Source organism: Eptesicus fuscus, chromosome 2 (assembly GCF_027574615.1).
Source record: "Eptesicus fuscus isolate TK198812 chromosome 2, DD_ASM_mEF_20220401, whole genome shotgun sequence".
Classification (NCBI taxonomy): Eukaryota; Metazoa; Chordata; class Mammalia; order Chiroptera; family Vespertilionidae; genus Eptesicus; species Eptesicus fuscus.
The window spans coordinates 28,364,121-28,383,960 of record NC_072474.1 but is presented as its reverse complement, the minus strand read 5'-3'; the positions used below and the strand labels follow the sequence as shown (position 1 = coordinate 28,383,960).

Genomic DNA, 19,840 nt, shown 5'->3' with positions numbered 1-19,840 from the left:
ACCCAGACACACTGTGGCTGTTAATCTTTGACCACAGTCCCAAACCTTATCATGCCTGAGGTCTTAGGGAAATGGTATAGTATTTGTGTGTGCACCTTCAAAGTAAAGGCCCAGTATCCAGGAAGATGATGGAAAATTTTAATACATGCTATAGAAATGTTTAGAAATCACTAATTTTAATACCATTACTTCCTCCTTAATACTCTATTTTATGTTTACAAAAGATAATTTCTAAAATTAGTACTTATGATAGTTAAATTATATATTACCACAACAAAAAATACTTTATTAGTAGTACATATATATATCAGCCTGACTAAACTATAAATATTTTCTTATTCTAAGGCAGTAATTCTTAACTGGATTTTATGTATCTTTGAGAATCATATGAAATTTATGAACCCCATCAGGAGAAAAATCATATACACACATATATGCACACAGAATTTGACATTAAGAAACATCTAAAAAAAAAAAAACACCAAAAAAACAAACAACAACAACAAAAAAACACATCTAGACTGTCTAGATTTGAATCCTGGCTTGACAATTTGCTAACTATATGATTTCAGGCAATTTCCGTACTCCTCTATGCCTTAGTTTTCTCATCTATAAGACAGGAAGGAATGGTCCTCACTCAGAAGGTTTTATGATAATTAACTGAGTTAATGTGAGCCAAGGGCTCAGACCATTATCTGGCCCATAGCACTAGATCAGTCTTCATTATGATGAAGAAGATGAGCATCAGGAGACATTCACAGACCCTCTGAGGCTCACCCCTGAACCTGCAAATCCCCAAGTACCCCCAGGTATAGAAACACTGCCTACTCATGTGAAGACAGGCATTATAGGTAACCAAAACCATGCAAAATTATTCTGAAATAAAACTGGGCTGAAAGTTTAAAAAGCAGGCATTTTTGTCACTCCATTTACTTAGAATCTTGATGTACAACTTCTTTGCTCCAGTTAAAATCTGATGATCTGGCCTGTATTTTCTTTATTTATAAATAGTTAACTACAACCCATCAGAGGTCTGGCATTTTATTTTCTGTTCCAGTATTTTTTTCAAATATAATTTTAATATATTCAATTTTAATTTACTTTAATGTTTATCAAAGATTTCTAATATTTACTATTACCACATCTGATCCTTAAACACTATTCTGGGTAAGACATAACGAATATTATTGGCCTCTTTTTATAAGAAAAATAAGCCTAGAGAGCAGGTAATTTGTCCCAAATTATACAACAAACGACATAATTATGGTTGGTTCCCAGATCTCTGAGCCCCATTATTTTTTACTTCTGTTTCTTCAATCAGGATGATAGATATGCTCCACCTGCAAACTAATGAGTATACTTATGAAGACTAAGTTTTGGGCATTATAATGACTTACAAAGCTAAAGAATATACTTTCCTAAAAGAAACGAATTTGTTTTGAATGTGATTTTATATATAAAGAAGAAAACTTCTTTAAAAATGCCAGAATTTGTAGTATTCAACTTTACTTACCTCATTATTACAAGAATAGATGAAATTCTGCTTTTCTGGAGTATCTGGATGATCCTCTCTTACAAAAACTTCTTTCTGTTCATTCTGTACCCAGAGTTCCAAGCCTCTTGCAGGTGGTGGTTTAATAAAAGGAAGCAAGGAGTTAGTGTCAGGGAAGGACACTTCAGCACTATGACCTCTGGGAGTTTCCTCTGTCTCCAACAAAGGGCCTACAGAACACCTTTCCACACTGGGGGACTCCTCAATTTCACTAAATTGAAAAGATTCTATTGTGGTATTGATAGACACATATTTGGCAGGGTTGCTGTGTTCTACTACTTTTCGGGATGATCGTATGACTCTGTTTTGATTGCTGTAAAACAAAGCCACCCACATATGAAGTAAAAGCTTCACTTCTTCCACGTTATCAGGTAAATCAGTGTTCCAGGGCCTGAAATTTTAAAGAAAGAACATACAAAAGTCATTGAAAATGGTTACTTTATTATCTTAACATAAACAAGTGGCCTTCATTAACCTTAATTTTTGAGTTTATTTTTATTTAAAAAATTACACAGACATGAAACAATAAATAAGATAAAAAATGAAGCTGATTTAACAAATAATTACAATAAACCTAATCTACTTGTTTTACTGAGACAGAGAGGAAAACTGAAAATAAAAGGTTTAAGTGACTTCTTTCAAATCACAAAACCTGTAAGTGGGAGAAACATAAAAACAGATCGCCCAATAGATTTTTTTTTAAAATATATATTTTATTGATTTTTTACAGAGAGGAAGAGAGAGAGGGATAGAGAGTTAGAAACATCGATGAGAGAGAAACATCTATCAGCTGCCTCTTGCACACTCCCTACTGGGGATGTGCCCACAACCAAGGTACATGCCCTTGACCGGAATCGAACCTGGGACCCTTCAGTCCGCAGGCCGACGCTCTATCCACTGAGCCAAACCGGTTTCAGCGCCCAATAGATTTTTCTTTGATAACATGCAAACTCTCGTGGACACAGTATACCTAGTATGTGGATTTTTTAGCAACTGCCTTTGCTAAATCTGGCTTACTCATTTCTACTTTTGCATCTCTCTTCTAATAGTTGGGAAAGTCTAAAAATTAAAATATATCTGTGGGCAATTCAGTAGAACTATACTATTTTCAGATTATAGTTCTGGAAAACCTCCTGAAACCAAAAGGGTTGACACAAAACAATTCTGGCCACTGCCAGGCAATAGGATAGCAGAGAGCTGGATTGGGATGAGTCAGTGGGTCTACCGAGCTAGACTTCAGTTAAATAGGATTAAGGTAAGAAAACAACCCTCATAAATACTTGGGAACATACCAGTAAATGTATGTTCTTATCAGTGTGAGCTCATAAGTGGAGCAAGGAAACAAATTTGACACAATTTAGACACATATGAAATATTCTACTAATAGGTAGCTCAATATCATTTCATACAGCTAATGCTTCCTGCTGTTAGTCTATTCATTAGCATGTGCCAGTCACCATGCAACAGCATGTAACAACCTCAGAATGTACCTAGTACTTAATGCTCTGTTGGCATCGCCTGGAAATTTGTTAGACAAATTCTTAGGTCCCATCCCAAATAGAGTGAGTCAAAATCTGCAGTTCAGTGAGATCCCTACATGAATTGTGTACACAATAAAGATTGAGAAGCACTGTTCTGAAGCACAGGAACTTTTGGGTCACAGAAGCTAGTAAGTGGGAGAGCCCAGATAAAACACCATATTAGTCCACATTCCAAAGCTCACACTTTCTGCCACTCGTATTACTGCCTTGACCCCTTTTTGAGGAAGATTTATATAACCCCATGAAAAACTGCTTACTCATAGCAATCTGGTCAGCTTTACAAGCTAGAAGTAATTCTTTGAATGTTTCTTCTGGAATTTAGTCTGTAAAGCATTACTTCTATATCTTATTATTTTTACACTATGATCTCATTTAAATGTTATAACTCAAAGACTGCAAAGGCTTATGAAGGAGCACCTCAAAATGGCAAGCTATTCCTGAGGCTAAAGTTACCTTGCAAAAGTTTTCCATGTGATCACTGATGGTGGCAGAACCAGCCTCATATTCTTTGGTGTCAGTAAACACAACTGCTTGATATTATTATTGAATCACTGAATTTACATAAAATACTACTTTCTCCTTTCCCACAGTTTGGCACAAGTATCTCTGCTCATTATACTTATTTCAATAGGAAATACCTCCATTTCATCAAGTGTCACTCCTACTTACCCATGTAATGCTCTTAGTACAGTTTTCTCCAGAGGGTTGTTGGTATATTTGCTGTCTAAGCTGAATACATAGTTTGTTTCACATTTGAAAGTGACCTTAAAGGAGCCGTCACAGCTGAACACAGTACGAGAGCAGTGAAAGTCTCTCAAGCCGGAAGACAGCAATCTGCTCCTGCGCTTGAGTACTGGGTCCTCAGGAAGCTTTTGAATAGGGGAGGTGCTCAGCTGATGCCGAAATGGCATTACTTTTCCCACTGGGGTTCCTGCTTCAGGGCCTTTTGTGCCATTCTTGGTGAAGGCAGGGCCTGGTAACCCTCTCTGCTGTAGCACCTTCTTTGAATGTTCTGCAAGGAGTAGGGCATAGGAATGTTCCACTGCAACAGAAGAACTTTGGCTTGCATCTGAAGTTTCCATTGTTTCCTCAGGAAGTGCCGACTGGGCTTCAACAGGGGTCTGACTGTCAGGAACCAAGCTCTCTTCCTCTTGGCTGAGAGTTGAGTCTGATGTCAGATTATTCTTATCAGAGGAGGGCTTAGGTAACACTCTACCTTTTCTACTTTTAACTCCTCTATGATATTCATGGTCAGATGTATTGCTCAGAGAATGTTCTTTAGAAAGCAAAACATTGCTTTGTGGCAATTCAGAAGAGCAAGGAAGGTTTCTGGGCTCAGATGGTGGTGTGGCAGAGGTAGCAGCGCTTAATGCGAGATCAGCTAACAGATTTAGGGCCTGGGAGTCACAGTTGACAATGGAATTCTCAGCTGGAGCTTTCTGAGCCACTGTGATGTTTTCTGGTTGAGCTGTATTTATGCCAATAACATCTTCTTGCCCACATAATGAAAGTTTTGATTGAAGCTGTGAAGCAGTTTCTCCTTTGGCTTCAATATAAAAGAAAAAAACCATAGCATTTGATTTCATATAATTAATTCCTTGCCATATTATTGGTTAAGTCAATATATTCAAGAAAAACCTTGATATTCTGCATAAACTTTATATTAAAATTTTACCACCAGACTGAGGTCTCTTTCTACTCTCATATCTATTATAATGTAATTACCGGAGGAAGAAAGAAGTGCTAAGAAATGTGCATGTTAACAAGAAATCACCCTTCAAAAATGCATGTACTGAACCACACACAAGGCATCCTGCTCAGCTAAAGGCATATACGAACAGCAGAAAACAAGAGTCCTGCTCTCAGAGAGCTTACAATCTAGTGCAAACATAAGAACTTCTAAGTTTGAATCGTATATTGTAGTATGATAACATACTTTCTTAAATTATCTCCTTTAATAAGTGATTAGAGAAACCACCTAAGTTCAAAATAGAGATGATTTTAACCATGTTGATATTTAATTATAATATGCACTGATCTGAATAAAAAAGTTTAAAGTCATGAGTATTCAGAATAGCTAATTGATTTCATTGCCTTCTAAAACTTTAATTTCTGCACTGAAACATTTCCTCTCTATCTGCAAAGTAGCAAATCTCCTTATCTACTGATAATTCTCCTCTCCGCAGATAATCAAATCTACCTACTCATCACTTGTCTTTTAATCAGAAAACTGACATTCTTAAGTGGTTTACTTGTATTGTCAGGACATAAATTTGGCTTTCTTAAATTCGGTTATCATGAAGGACAGAGTTCATAACACTAAGCAACAATTCCCTGTAGCAAGTTGGTAGAGAGACAGAAAAGCTAACTGTGCCCCCTTTATAATTAATAGTAGCAGGTCTGGAATGAATGATTAACCTCCCTGATACAATTAAAAAGAAAACTTGAGTGTGAGCCATGCTGATGGAAACTCAGATATGGCTGCCAGTCAGCTCTGGGACGGCGGAGGTCCCAGCACAGGAACAATGACTCCTGCAAGCACTCCATCTGGGAGAAAGGAGCCCCGGAGTTTCTGCCCCGATGCCAGACAATTCAGTTCCTCCCTGTATGTCTCTGGTTCTCCCAATGCCCCTGCCCAGCGCTGGAGGTCAGAGGGCTCGGGACTGTGAACTTGACGTTTTTGTGGTCTATTTCATTCTTTACAACCAGACTTGTTGCTCCATAAAGGCCAGCTGCACAGTGGAAAGGAATGGGCACCAAGGACCCAGCACAGCTTTCTTCAGACCTGGGAGTGGAATGCCTCCTGATGGAGGGGAAATCAGCAAGTCCACCCAGAATCTAATCAGTGCTATGGAGGAGGTGCCACCTGATTGGGAGAGTATCTTTCCAACAAGCCAGCCAGGCCAGTCCTGACTTAAAGCCAAGTCTGCAAAAATGGTGCCACATTCCCTTCCTCTGGAGGACACAGCCAGGTGAGGAGGAGAACCAGGAGTTTGATGACTAGGTATTTGCATTAAAAAACTGGTGCTGGTCTCAGTGTTAGTGATAAAGAATCTGGTCAAGGCAGCCAGGAGGGAGACACCTTGACTGACTCCCAGATTGTAGAACTTAGGAGGATACCCATCGCTGACACCCATCCCCAGCGGCACAGTAACCATTACAATGAGGATACTTTCATATTTTATTGGCTTTGTGCCAAAACCTTGTAAGTACATGCAGCTGTATAATAGGAAACTGTAAAATTATTAACCCAGAAGTGATGGTTGTGTTGGAATATAAATTACTTATGTCTTTGCACAACTTGAAAATTCACTGCTGTAATGAAAGACTGGGTGGAGTTATATCAGTTCATAGGATGTACAATTCCAAGAATATCCTACATGGATAATATTGTATAATAAAAGTAATAACAATCAATAAAAACAGGATAAAAAAATGAAACTCTGGCCTATCAATTCATCAAATAGAAGAAAAATGTGTGAAAATGGTGGGGAGGGTAAGATTAATAAACCACTGTCCAGTTTTTAAGTGACTCAAAGCCTATAATCATCTCAGCCACACAGGTGTTTTGGAAACATGAAATTCACTTTATGATCTAATGTATTTATTGATTAATAAATTAATTTCATTAATAAATCAATTAATTATTATTAATAAATAATTTCATCTTATCTGTTAATAGTATGGCTCTTATCACCTATGAATAAGGTGAACACAAAGTATATATTGTATTGAGTTCAAATGGGTTTATGTTAATAAATAAGCATAAGTCATTTAATTACTGAGTTGCTAGTTTCTCAATCATTGGAAATACAGTCTAATAATCTATCTTAAGAAATACAAGTAAGAGAATGTCAAAGCAATTACATAAAAAATATAGAGTTCTGTTACCAAAGACTATATTGAAAACTTTAGAAAGAACAGAAAACCATTAGTTTCAGTAACAAAATGATTGAGCCTTCTTAAACTCATATTTCAAGTATAAAAAATGAAACAGATTAGTATAGACTATCCTATCTAATAAGAGTAATATGCAAACTAGCCATCACTCCACTAAATCCACAAGCCATGCCCACCAGCCAATCAAGAGCGATATGCAAATTAACCCAACCAAGATGGCGGTTAACTTGCATATCCAGGCGCAGAGCGAAGACAGAAGACAGTGGAGAAGGAAGCCAAGCACTGCAGAAGGGAGCAAAGCTGCAGAGAAGTAAGCAAGCGGGGCGGTGGAGAAAAGAGGGAAGCAGGCGGGGCGGGGGAGAAGGTAGGGAGCGAGGCAGCAGAGATGGGAGGGAGCGAGGCAGCGGAGACAGGAGGGAGCGAGGCAGCGGAGACAGGAGGGAGCGAGGCAGCGGAGACGGGAGGGAGCGAGGCAGCGGAGACAGGTGGGAGCGAGGCAGCGGAGACGGGAGGGAGCGAGGCAGCGGAGACAGGTGGGAGCGAGGCAGCGGAGACGGGAGGGAGCGAGGCAGTGGAGAAGGGTGGGAGCGAGGCAGCGGAGACGGGAGGGAGCGAGGCAGCGGAGACAGGTGGGAGCGAGGCAGCGGAGACGGGTGGGAGCTTCGCTCAGGCTGCAGGAAGCCCTATTCTTGCAGGAATATTCCTGCAATGGGCCGCTAGTTAAGAAATAAATGAAAATTTAAGAGATTATTTAAGAGGTGGTAATCTTAACCTTTTGCACTCGAATGTCGAGTGTGACTCGACACGGTTAGCATTGGTAGCAGTTCGAGAAAAAAAGCGAGTGCAAAGGGTTAAAATCTTAACTTGGAATGTGGCTGCACAATATATACAGACATTTGCAATACAAATCAGCCTATTTTTGAATACACATTTTCAAAACTTTTCATTTTCTGTCAGTACTCAATTGTATACCTTCTTCCCATTAATCAATTAGTCTACAACTACCTAAGAGCCAAAATTCAAATGACATGGCTAAGAACATGGGTATTATATAGGTATCTATTCTCATTTATACACTAATTGTAAAGACAGGATCAAGCCATATCAAATGATTGAAAAGCAGGATAAATTTAATTTCATAATGTTCTCAAAAACCCAAAAGGAAATGAGAGACACTGGTGAGAGATCAGAAGATCAGAGCAGGAGGAAACCTGGACTGGTGGAGGGGAAGGGCACAAGAGTGAAAAGAGAAGAGAGGAGGTATGATGTCTGTGGAGAGGCACTGGCAGGAAAGGGACATGTTAGGAAAGAGCAGGAGATAAATATGGACCCGAGGGGCAAGTAAGAACACATTAACTGTCTTGAGAGACAAGCACAATTTTTGGTATGAATGCCAAAATTGCAAATACTGTGGGGCCCTAGCCAGTTTGGCTCAGTGGACAGAGTGTTGGCCTGTGGACTGAAGAGTCCCAGTTTCCATTCCAATCAAGGGCACATGATCTGGTTGTGGGCTCGATCCCCAGTAGGGGGGCATGCAGGAGGCAGCCGATCAACGATTCTCATCATTGATGTTTTATCTCTCCTCCCGCTCTGAAATTAAAAAAAAAAAAAAAAAAAAAAGGCGGGGTTTACAATATGGTGAGCTTTAAAAAAAATATTCAGTTATCCAACAATATTTAAAAAAAACTTAGAAAAGAAAAACCAAAGTCAACCCATAATACCATCACCCCAACAAAACTGTAATTTCTTTCTTTAAAATCCCACCAAATAAGATTTTTTTTAAAACTAAAAAAACACTGAGAAAGGAGATCAGGGAAATTAGACAGAAAATCGATAGAAATATGAAGGTATGAGAAAATGAAGTCTTTGTTAAAACAAATGAAAAAAGAAACAATAGGACTCAATACTGGAGATAAAGTAAAATTTATAGATTTGCAGACTGGAAGAACTGCACTATACACAGAAAGAGGAAAGTTAAGAAGGGACGTGGACCTGGGAGAAGAGCTGGTGTGTGTTCAGTTTCAGAGGTAAAGTCTGCAGAGAAAATGGAACTTCCAGGTAAAGAGGGTATGCCTAGCAGTTCAAAACACAGAACTAAAGCAGTCAGCTCTCCGTACATATAACTAAGCCTCAGTATCCACTTAGCAAAACTAGGAAAGTAAAACTTCTTTTAAAATAAATTTAATGCCTTTTAAAACCAAATATAGAATTCTGGATTACTATTTTGAACACTCTTTTTACAACTCCCCTGGGACAAATAAAGTTACAATTTACTTTTTATAACCAATTATAGTCCAGAAAAATAGTGCTAGATACTACCTGCTTGTGTATTTAGTCATAAAAAAAGGCAAGTTATAACTTTTGTAGACAGTTTATGTTCAGGATTTATGCAAACTAGAAAGTAGGTTTAATTTGTGATACTTGAATCCTTTGTAATTTCCTAATATACAATAGGAAATCAAGTTACTTGGTCCTATTAGTGTTTGAATTAAAGAATATAGGAAGAATTGTCGATAGATTTTTTTTTTTAATTGATTTTTTACAGAGAGGAAGAGAGAGGGATAGAGAGCTAGAAACATCGATGAGAGAGAAACATCGATCAGCTGCCTCCTGCACATCCCCTGCTGGGGATGTGCCCGCAACCAAGGTACATGCCCTTGACCGGAATCGAACCTGGGACCCTTGAGTCCGCAGGCCGACGCTCTATCCACTGAGCCAAACCGGTTTCGGCTGATAGATTTTTTTTAAACTGTTCTTTTTTTTTTTTTTTTTAAACTGTTCTTATATTATTTCAACATACTATCTGGCAACCTTGATTACTCAGTATGTGAAGTTAAATTTACAGGAAGAGTATTTCTTACCAGGTTGTGGCTGCTTTCTGATTCTGGGATTCTGATTGCCTTTTACTATATTTACCCTCTGTTTTTGTGGAGATTTCTTCACAGGTGGTTTAGCCCTCGGAACAGTTTTGACTGGAGATTTCTCTTGTTTCCTTGCCCTTTTAGCCGTCGTTGAAACTGGAACATCTTTAGAAATAAGAGCTTCTTGGGGTTTCCTATCCAATTTGGTCGTCTGTACAAACTGTGCAGTCAGCACTTCAGCACCTTATATAAAAAAGACACCATTTTTTAAGGGGACAGGGGCTCAAATATTTATCAGCATAGCTTTTCCTTTTATTTGTGTTTCTATTTTAGGGTGTAACTGTAGTAATGAGAAATAAAACTTTGGGTATTTCATTAAAATACATATTTTAATAAAGCAAGAGTTAAAAGTTCCCATCCTATATAATAAAGAGGTAATATGTAAATTGACCCACATGCCCCTGCACAAGATGGCTGCCCCCATGTGGTCAAAGATGGTCGCCACAAGATGGTCGGCAGGGGAGGGTAGTTGTGGCTGATCAGGCCAGAAGGGGAGGGCAGTTGGGGGCAATCGGGCTGGCAGGGGAGCAGTTAGGGGGTGATCAGGCTGGCAGGCAGAAGTGGTTAGGGGCAATCAGGCAGGCAGGCAGGCAGGCAGGCGAGTGGTTGGGAGCCAGCAGTCCTGGACTGTGAGAGGGATGTCCCAGATTGGAGAGGGTGCAGGCTGGGCTGAGGGACAACTCTCCTCCCGCCCCTGCCCTGGTGCACGAAATGGCCTCTAGTATAAATATAAAAATATAAACTTGCTAAGTGTTGGTCTATATCCCTATTAGGTGGGGAAGAAAAATATTAGAGTAATAACTTTATAAAAACAAGGTATGACTTCAATTTTTTCTAAAAATCTCCATGATCTTTCGTAAGGTAAGCCTGGATATACTAGTTCATAGCACTGGGAGATAGATAATTAATTTTACACAAAAGCAACACAGCCCCTAGGAGGTGATATGGTTAAAACTTAAAAGAGATTATATATTCATAAAGTGCCATCTTATATATTTCACTTTACTACTCATAAATATCTAAGTCTTAATACTACCCCTAAAAATCATTTTTTAATGACAAGACAGAAAAAAGCACACTGGACAAAGTGTTCACCTGATTTAATTTCCTACAAATCTATTTTAACTGCTCATCTCTTTTATAAAATGCTCAGCTTTGCTTCTCACATGAAGGAAGGAAATAGCTAGAGTTAGAAGCACAAGAGGAAAACAAAACTAGCAACTACCTGATAATATAACACAAAAGAAAGTGTTTCAATTTTTTAAGAATTAAAAAAATACAGTAAGTGCTCCCTTTGAGCACTTATTAGTATGTTTTACCCATTTGCTTTATATAATTTCAGTTGTTTCCCAGCAAAAAATTTAGCCCCAAAGGCATTATATAAAATAATCACACATAAATATTGGCAAAATTTTAAAATTACATTATAGAAATGTAATTTTAGAAAACAATATTTCTAATTGAGAACAGAAAACATGATACTAAACAGTTTAAGAAATTGGGGTGACTGCTGATGAAATGTAAAGAACAGACCAATTTATTTCTTGGGGGTTTTAGGAAAGCTTTAGAATCTCTTAATATTGTACATGTCCTTGGGTCCAATTATTTCCCTCCCTAGTAAACTATTACACTTAATAAAGCAGCATTTTTTTTTTTTTTAAGGAATAAGACCTATCATTCCATTATACATTTTTTTAGCATAAAGGAATATAAATACATTAAGAATATATCAAGTAGGAAAACAGTTAAGTCTAAATTAAGAAGAGAAAGAAAATAAGGTGAGATGACCAAGACAAAGGGGAAAGTTTTAAACAATTGCACAAACAGAAAGGGAAGCTCTCTCACAATCCTGAGAGGAAAAACTGAAACATGAACAAGGTGTCCTGCAGGAATTTTTCTGCTTATTAGTGTCACTCAATGCCATGTTTCTCAAACTGCATGCAATAATCCATTGATGGATTATAAAATAAAGTTAATGGGTTGCAACCAGAATTGTTTCTTAAATGAAACAGAGTGGAAGAGAAAATATCAGACTGTATTACACATAGGGTCAATGTCTTTTGAAATTTTTGTTCCAGTCATGTGTGAATTTGTGTGTACTGACTCCAAAATAAAACACTTTTCTTATAGTGGATGAAATTTAAAACATCTGAGAAACATAAAACATATACTGTTTATTTAATATTTTAAAGTAAACTGGTTCATACAGAGCAGAAACTCAACATGGTGGGCCTGGAATTTATTTGTAAGTAGTTGTATAGACTGATTCACTGCTTTCTATTGTCACACTTTTCAGCATTCTCCTAAATACACACATATACACCATTTTCTCAAACTGTAACAGGCCAAAAGTGACTATTTGTTGAACCACAGGGTAAAATCTTAATCATCTAGAATCCTGGGGCTCTGCATGTCCCTGATGTTTCTTCTCTAACCTCCAAAATTTCTAGAATCAAAATACTAAAGATAGGTTGGCATACCTTTTTTGTGTGAAGGGCCAGACAGTACATATTTTCAGCTTTGAAGGTCATTATGTTCTCATTCACAACCACACCTCTCTGCAAACAGCGTGTGAGAGGTGTGGTTGTGACTTAGCATTGTAACTTAAACGAATTTGAACAACCAGAGAGTAGCCAGAGACAACTGCTTCAGGAGTCCTTTGGTTACACTTCGCTGACCCCTTCTCCAAGGGGTCATACAGCATATAGTTCCCTACTTTTCAACAAAATACACTATCTATAATCTGAGATGGTTCTAAGGCAAAGTCTTGTTGTTTGTTGTGCTATGTTCACTCAAGTGCATTTAACTACAGTCTAAATGGCTCTCTACTCTGATTATTACTCAATTTTCGGGGGGGGGGGGCAACAAAGCCACTTATGGAACTGTTTCAATACAGGCCACTGGACATTGTTTCAACAGATCTATGGCAGGATCCAGGTGACTGTTTTTAAACTCTGACACACATAAAGGATTAGAAATTCTACCCAGACTGGTTTAGTTTTGAAGGTTCTAGGTATTCCCCCCCGCCTATTTATATATGTATAAGCTACTGGTTATTACTTTTTGCTGGTATTGGCATGCCTGATTTAAATTTTTTAAATTTATTGGAGAGAGAGAGAGAGAGAGAGAGAGAGAGAGAGAGAGAGAGAGAGAGATGGATCATTGATTTATTGTTCCACTTATTGATACATTCATTGGTTGATCCTTATATGTGCCCTGACCAAGTACTGGACCCCAAATCTTGACCTACTGATGACACTCTTAACAACTGAGCTACCCACAGGGTAAGGGTATGATTTTAGAAGATCCTCTTCATCTACTTTTATTTGTCCGAGGATAGCTAAGACACTGGATAACGATCTTTCTAGAATGGTACATAAATAACTGACAGCTTGAGCAGTTTTAGAGTGAAATGCAGCTTTTGGTGGGTGGGCTTTTGAGGAGTTATCTTACAGTTTTTCCTATTTCTTGTTTTTAATCTATTGTCTACCGCAATGCTTCTCAAACTTAACCTTTTGCATTTGGATGTCGAGTGTGACTCGACACAGTTAGCATCGGTAGCAGCTCTTTTTATACTCTTTGAATGTATCAATAATTTGAAATATAAAAAAATCCAAATAAATAAGTTTGTATGAAAAGAAACTCCAGTTTTTTATTCTACTGTCACGCTTTGTAAAATCTGGGGTATTTAAAAAATTAAATCACGAGTAGAATAAAGGAATCGAGAAAAAAGCGAGTGCAAAGGGTTAAGCATGCAGACAAATCACCTAGAGAGAAAGGTTGGCATTTCTAACAAACTTCTGATGCTGCACAGCTGCAGTCCACAGTGATAGGACAGGAACAGTGTTAGAATACAACAGTTATTACTAACTCATTAATTAATCTCTATAAATTGTGCTTACCTCTTTTTCTTTTCTGAGGAAACTGTCCTTTAACTAATTTGAGAGTTGTTGCAGGGGCTGAACTCCTATTTGCTCTAGCAGGAGTTCTTTTGGGGAAGGGACAGCACAAGTTCACTCTTTTACTCTGCACCGCAGGTGGCATGCTGGCCTTCCTCTTTGGCTGAACTCTCAGATTTGATGCTGGATTTAATGGAACTATATTTCTCTTCCTAGCTTTAAACATTTCTTCAGCATTCTTTTTTGTTTCACTTTCTCTTCTTACTTCTGCCTCTGAGTCAAGAAATTCAGGATCTGGAGTCATAACTAAAGAAAATCCAGCATCACAAATTCCATCTGAAACACAAGGAGACTGTGGACGCTCTGCCAATAAATCTAACACTGTAGATACTTCCAAAATGTACCCATTAGGATCTGAAAAATAAGACTTCAACTGAGTTAAAGACTGTACAGGGCACTTTTCAGCTGGAAAAACAAAGTCAAAACCATTGGACATTTTGCCAAAGAATGCAGTCTCTTTTACTCCATCCTGAGAAGAAGTTGTCAATGAATTTCTCTCCATCTTGTACAATTCTTGGAAATTATGCTTTACTAATGTATTTAGACAGATTCCTTCTTCAGTACATGATTTCCTTGCTTCTAGCAGTGCACAATTAAGGGCAGGTAAAATAGGTATCACCTTCAATGAGATGTCATCTTCAACTTTCAAGTCTTTCAGCCCTAAAAATATATGTACATACATTAAAAACCTAAAATTTTTAGTCTTTATTTTACAAAAACATGCAGGAAAAAATGCTTACAAAATTATGGGATGGTTAAATATTACACAGTGCTCCAAACAGAAATCTAAATGGAAATTAGAAGACTATGGGTACATTTAATGAATACATATATCTCCATATATACATAATCACATGAGAGAGGAGAGTGGGAATAAGAACTAGAAAAGTCACTGAAATGCAATCACCAGGTTAGAATGAGGAAGGCTGATCTGCCTCTAGCTCCATCTTATCTGATGAGGAACCAGCATGAGCTCAATGTTCCATCAAAGTAACAGCAGTGGCACTGAGTTGGCAGGTTTGCTTTTCTACTTTTCAATGAACATTTTCTGCTTATTTTTTAAAAAATATATTTTTATTTATTTTAGAGAGGGAGAGAGAGATAGAAATATCAATGATGAGAGAGAATCATTGGTAAGCTGCTTCCTGCACACCTCCTATTGGGGATGTGCCCACAACCAAGGTACATGCCCTTGACTAGGATCGAACCTGGGACCTTGCAGTCCGCAGGCCGACGCTCTATCCACAGAGTCAAACCGATTAGGACGAACATTTTCTGCTTTTAAATGTCTTATTTTATCTCTACCTTATATAATTTACTTCAAATTTTTAAAAATGTATTGATTTTTAGAGAGAAAGAAACACTGAGTTGTTGTTTCACTTATTTATGCATTCATTGGTTAATTCTTTATGTGCCCTGAGTGGGGATCGAACCCAGAACCTTGGTATATTGGGATGACGTTCTAACCAACTGAGCTACCCAGTCTGGGTTGTTCAAATTCGTTTAAGTTACAATGCTAACCAAGTGAAATGAAAAAAGTAAAATCCTTAAGTAAACCCGAAATTCCATCACCTTGTCTATCAAGCAAAAATTTTTTTAAAAATTAAGTAATTAAACCAACTAGTCTGTGTTTCACCTTCTCTCCTTAGCTAAAGGAGGTAGGAAAAAGAATAAAAAGATAAATAAAAATAAACAGAAAATGTGGGTAGACATTAAAAATTCCTTTCTTGCCCTAACCCGTTTGGCTCAGTGGACAGAGCATCAGCCTGTGGACTGAAAGGTCCCAGGTTCGATTCCGGTCAAGGGCATGTACCTTGGTTGCAGGCACATCCCCAGTGGGAGGTGTGCAGGAGGCAGCTGATTGATGTTTCTCTCTCATCAATGTTTCTAACTCTCTATCCTTCTCCCTTCCTCTCTGTAAAAAATTAATAAAATATATTGTTAAAAAATTCCTTTCTTTGCAGTTTATTACCTAAAAAGTAATAAGTGAAGAAAAAAGGTTTTTATGTACTGCTAACAGTTCACACTAAAGTAGTATTTTCCCAGAAAATTAAATTATTTCAAGAATTTGGACAGAACCCAGAATGATCTGTAATAGACTATTATAAAATCTATGAAAAAGAACATTTTAAATCTGCTAAGCAAAGTATCTATCATTTAAAACAGATAACCAGCCGAAACCGGTTTGGCTCAGTGGATAGAGCGTCGGCCTGCGGACTGAAAGGTCCCAGGTTCGATTCCGGTCAAGGGCATGTACCTTGGTTGCGGGCACATCCCCAGTAGGGGTGTGCAAGAGGCAGCTGGTCGATGTTTCTCTCTCATCGATGTTTCTAACTCTCTATCCCTCTCTCTTCCTCTCTGTAATAAAATCAATAAAATATATAAAATAAAAAAAAATAAAAAATAAAAAAAAATAAAACAGATAACCATAGCTGGGACCCTGATAGAAAATGACCATTCATAGAAAATACCTTAATGAACTAGAGGAGGTATACACTACAACAAAACACTGCAAAATTTATTTAAACAAATCCTGTGCTGTTCAACTCTGAATGGTATAGGCACTAATGTTTCCTATTTATTTCATAATAAAATGAAAGTCAGAGCTCTGACAGAAGAAGGAGGCAGTATGGGATAAAAATTAGAAGCCAAGTAGAGAGTTAGTTGTTTGACCGTGGGCAAGCTTAAGTCTCAGTTTCCTCATCTTTGAAATAATAAGAATATTTTAAGGGCAGCTAAATCAGTAACTGTATACTTAGCACAATACCTGACATAGTAGATGCTTACAAAATGCAAACAGCATTATGTTATAACTGGTAATGTTTTTGCTTTAGTACAGAGAAGTGATGCCCAAGACAGTGCAGTTCTCTGCTTTGGCTAAGTGAATATGTACAATGTTAAGAAATCAACTTTGGGAGAGAACCAAGATGGCAGCATAGGTAAACACCTGTACTTGCTGTCTCCCACAACCACATCAAAATTACAACTAAAATACAGAATAACTATCATCCAGAACCGCAGGAAAGCTGGCTAAGTGGAAGTACCACAACTAGAGAAGTAAAGAAGCAAGTGCACTGAGACTGGTAGGAGGTGCGGAGGCGCTGAACAGGCTGGCACCCGGGTGTGCCGCTTTCTTAATTGGGAGGGAGCTCCAGGGCCGGGCAAGACACGGGGGGACCCAGACATATACGGGAAGAAACTGGACTGTCTGGCATCGGGACAGGAATACAGGGGCGGCTCTCTTTCAGGGTGGGGTGGGAACTGGGTGGAGGGGAGCTATGGGAGAAAAAAAGAGGGACATCTGTAATAACCTGAATAAAGATTTTTAAAAAAATCAACTTTAAAAACATTTTTTACATTGGTTATAGCTTTATAAATGCTATACACAATTTTATGTTTAAACATAGAATGTGATTATAAAATAAGGAGGAAAATTTCCTCATATAACAAAAATAAATGACTCATTTACTTTATTATTCAGCAAACATTTATTATTTTTTATGTGCCTGGCACTGCTAGGCCATAGGCATACAGTAGAATACAAGAAAGGCAGGCATTAAATCATATACAAACAAATGTTTAAATTCAATTGATGATAAGCCTAGGGTTCTCACTGAGGTCAGAATGGTGATGGGAATCAATAGTGGTACTTAAATTGACACCTGACAGACCTGAGTAACAGACTGGACTAGGTCAGAGCTTTACCTGATTTTATTCATTATCCCCAAAATTTTAATACTACAGATAAACTATGTATCTGTTTATATATTGTTTGAGTAATATTTTTTGCCCTATGGGGGTAAACACCACCCAATAAAAGGGAAGGAGAAAAGTAGTCCAGACAGAGAACTACAACTGTGAAGACCTTGAGTCCTGCTTACTTGGCAGACTATTATAAAAGTTATCTCCTCGCTATTGCAGGTTTTAAAAAAGTATATATTTTTATTGATTTCAGAGAGAAAGGGAGAGGGAGAGAGAGACAGAAACATCAATGATGAAAATCACTGATTGGCTGCCTCCTGCACGCCCCACACTGGGATCGAGCACAACCCTGGCATGTGCCTTGGACGGGAATCGAACTGTGACCTGGTTCACAGGCCGATGCTCAACCACTGAGCCATGCCGGCCAAGCTGCAGGTTTTTTAAAAGATGAATTTTTAATTTATTTTTATCAGTCTGCAGGCCGCCACTCTATCTACTGACCCAAACTGACTAGGGCTATTTTTAAATTAAATTTTAATTATAGTTGATTATTGTGATTATTATATTAGTTTCAGGTATACAACATAGTGATTCAACATTTATATACCTTACAAAGCGATCACTATTAAGTTTACTAACCATCTGTCACCATATACAGTTATTACAGTAGTATTCTCCTATTATTGTTCAATACCAAATATTCAGTTTTGAATAATGCTGAATTTGAGGAACACCTGAGACATCTTAAGTAAAAAAGTCAATAAACAGGTGGATATCTGGGTGTGAAGCTTAGAGGAAAGGCTAAGCCTGAAAAGGGGACAAAGAAGAATCAGCCAGAGAGATTAAAGGAAGAGTTATTTAAAGAAATAAACTACATTAGTTACCAGGGTTGAGAGGTTAAGCATGATGAGGATGGAAAAATATGCGACAGATTTAGTAAACTAGAAGTCACTGTGCCCTTACCTGCTGACAAGGATGAATGGAATAAATGTAATCCATGTAGAGCCATCTCCTCATCTTCAAAATCTATACAGGATGGAAATCAGAAGAAAAGTTAGGTTGCTGACCTTATAAAACAAAAGTAAACATTCAAAATAAATAGATTTTTAAAAAGTTGTCCTTACTTGTTTCTGAAATGAAGGCTGATGATGTAAGTAAAATGAAAACCTCTCTATCTTCTAAGCATTTGATGAGTGCCTTAAACATAAAAAAAAAATATTTAATTCCTCCCCTCCCTCTACCACACCACTAATTCAGTAAATTTTGAGCTCATGAAAAATAAATACAAATAAGTAAAAAATTTGAAATGTTAGTGTTTATGGGAATCAGGAGAATTTTGCCTTTAGTATCAGAAACCACAAGTTCCTTAACACTCAAATAATCTTGGCCCTGTTAGGACTATATATAGTAACTAGAACATCAAGGGTTAGTTTTAGGGTAGTTTTCAACTACAAAACAAACCTATCAGAAAAGAGTAATTTCATTTTTTTAATAAGATGCTTGATATTTTATACTGCTGCCTAAATAGTCAATCTGTTACCATTTAGCCACTACAAATTTAAGGTAAATCAGGCCTATGATTGGCATCTTAAGCTCGTGTTTATATACAACATGTCATAGAATCCCAGAACTAGGAATTCTGGAAGATTCTCTGTAATAAAAGAATCCTTTCTACAGCATCTGAGAGATAAAAAATAATAGAAAATAACATAATTAGCTTATGCGGCAATGAAAACATGCAGATGAAAATAATTTTTTCTCTTTTTTCCCCTCCACCACAGTGTTCAGTGGAATCTTGAGCAAAAACAAAACAAAACAAAAAACAACTCCCAAACAACCTTTAAAATGTTAATGTTTACAGTAAATTGGGGAAATTTTGTCCCCAGATCATGGCAAGTTACTTAAAAGCTATCATTCTAAATTATGAAAATAACAGCTCCTCTTTTCCATTATGCATCATTTCTAAAGCGAATGCTCATGCAATAATTTTTTTAAGTTAAAAAAAAAAACCACACCAAACTAAAAATATATCATTTTATAAAGTGATAAAACATTCTATTAAAAAAACTAATAGGCCAGAAGCCTAAAAATATGGCAAATTGATAAATTAATCAATAAACACTTCAAGTATGAAAAAATATTTTTCTAATTATATTAGAACTAAGTTATGACACTGACAATTCACTATTACAAGTTTTTATAACTTCTATTACTGCCCTTATGTATTTGATAGTTGACATTTTTGTCTTTCCACAGTCTTTTAAG

General features: G+C 37.4%; 1 protein-coding gene across 1 annotated transcript in view; it reads right to left on the bottom strand.

Moving 5' to 3' along the window:
• The window catches only part of TASOR2 (transcription activation suppressor family member 2), a 78,174-nt gene that overhangs the window by 18,155 nt on the left and 40,179 nt on the right, over positions 1–19,840 (bottom strand). The window contains exons 13-18 of the mRNA XM_028130900.2: positions 18,700–18,772; positions 18,539–18,601; positions 13,817–14,533; positions 9,855–10,097; positions 3,763–4,639; positions 1,514–1,943 (exon numbers count right to left, since the gene is read on the bottom strand). Of these exons, the coding sequence (XP_027986701.2) occupies positions 1,514–1,943; positions 3,763–4,639; positions 9,855–10,097; positions 13,817–14,533; positions 18,539–18,601; positions 18,700–18,772 (2,403 nt within the window). The remainder of the gene's footprint in view (positions 1–1,513; positions 1,944–3,762; positions 4,640–9,854; positions 10,098–13,816; positions 14,534–18,538; positions 18,602–18,699; positions 18,773–19,840) is intronic.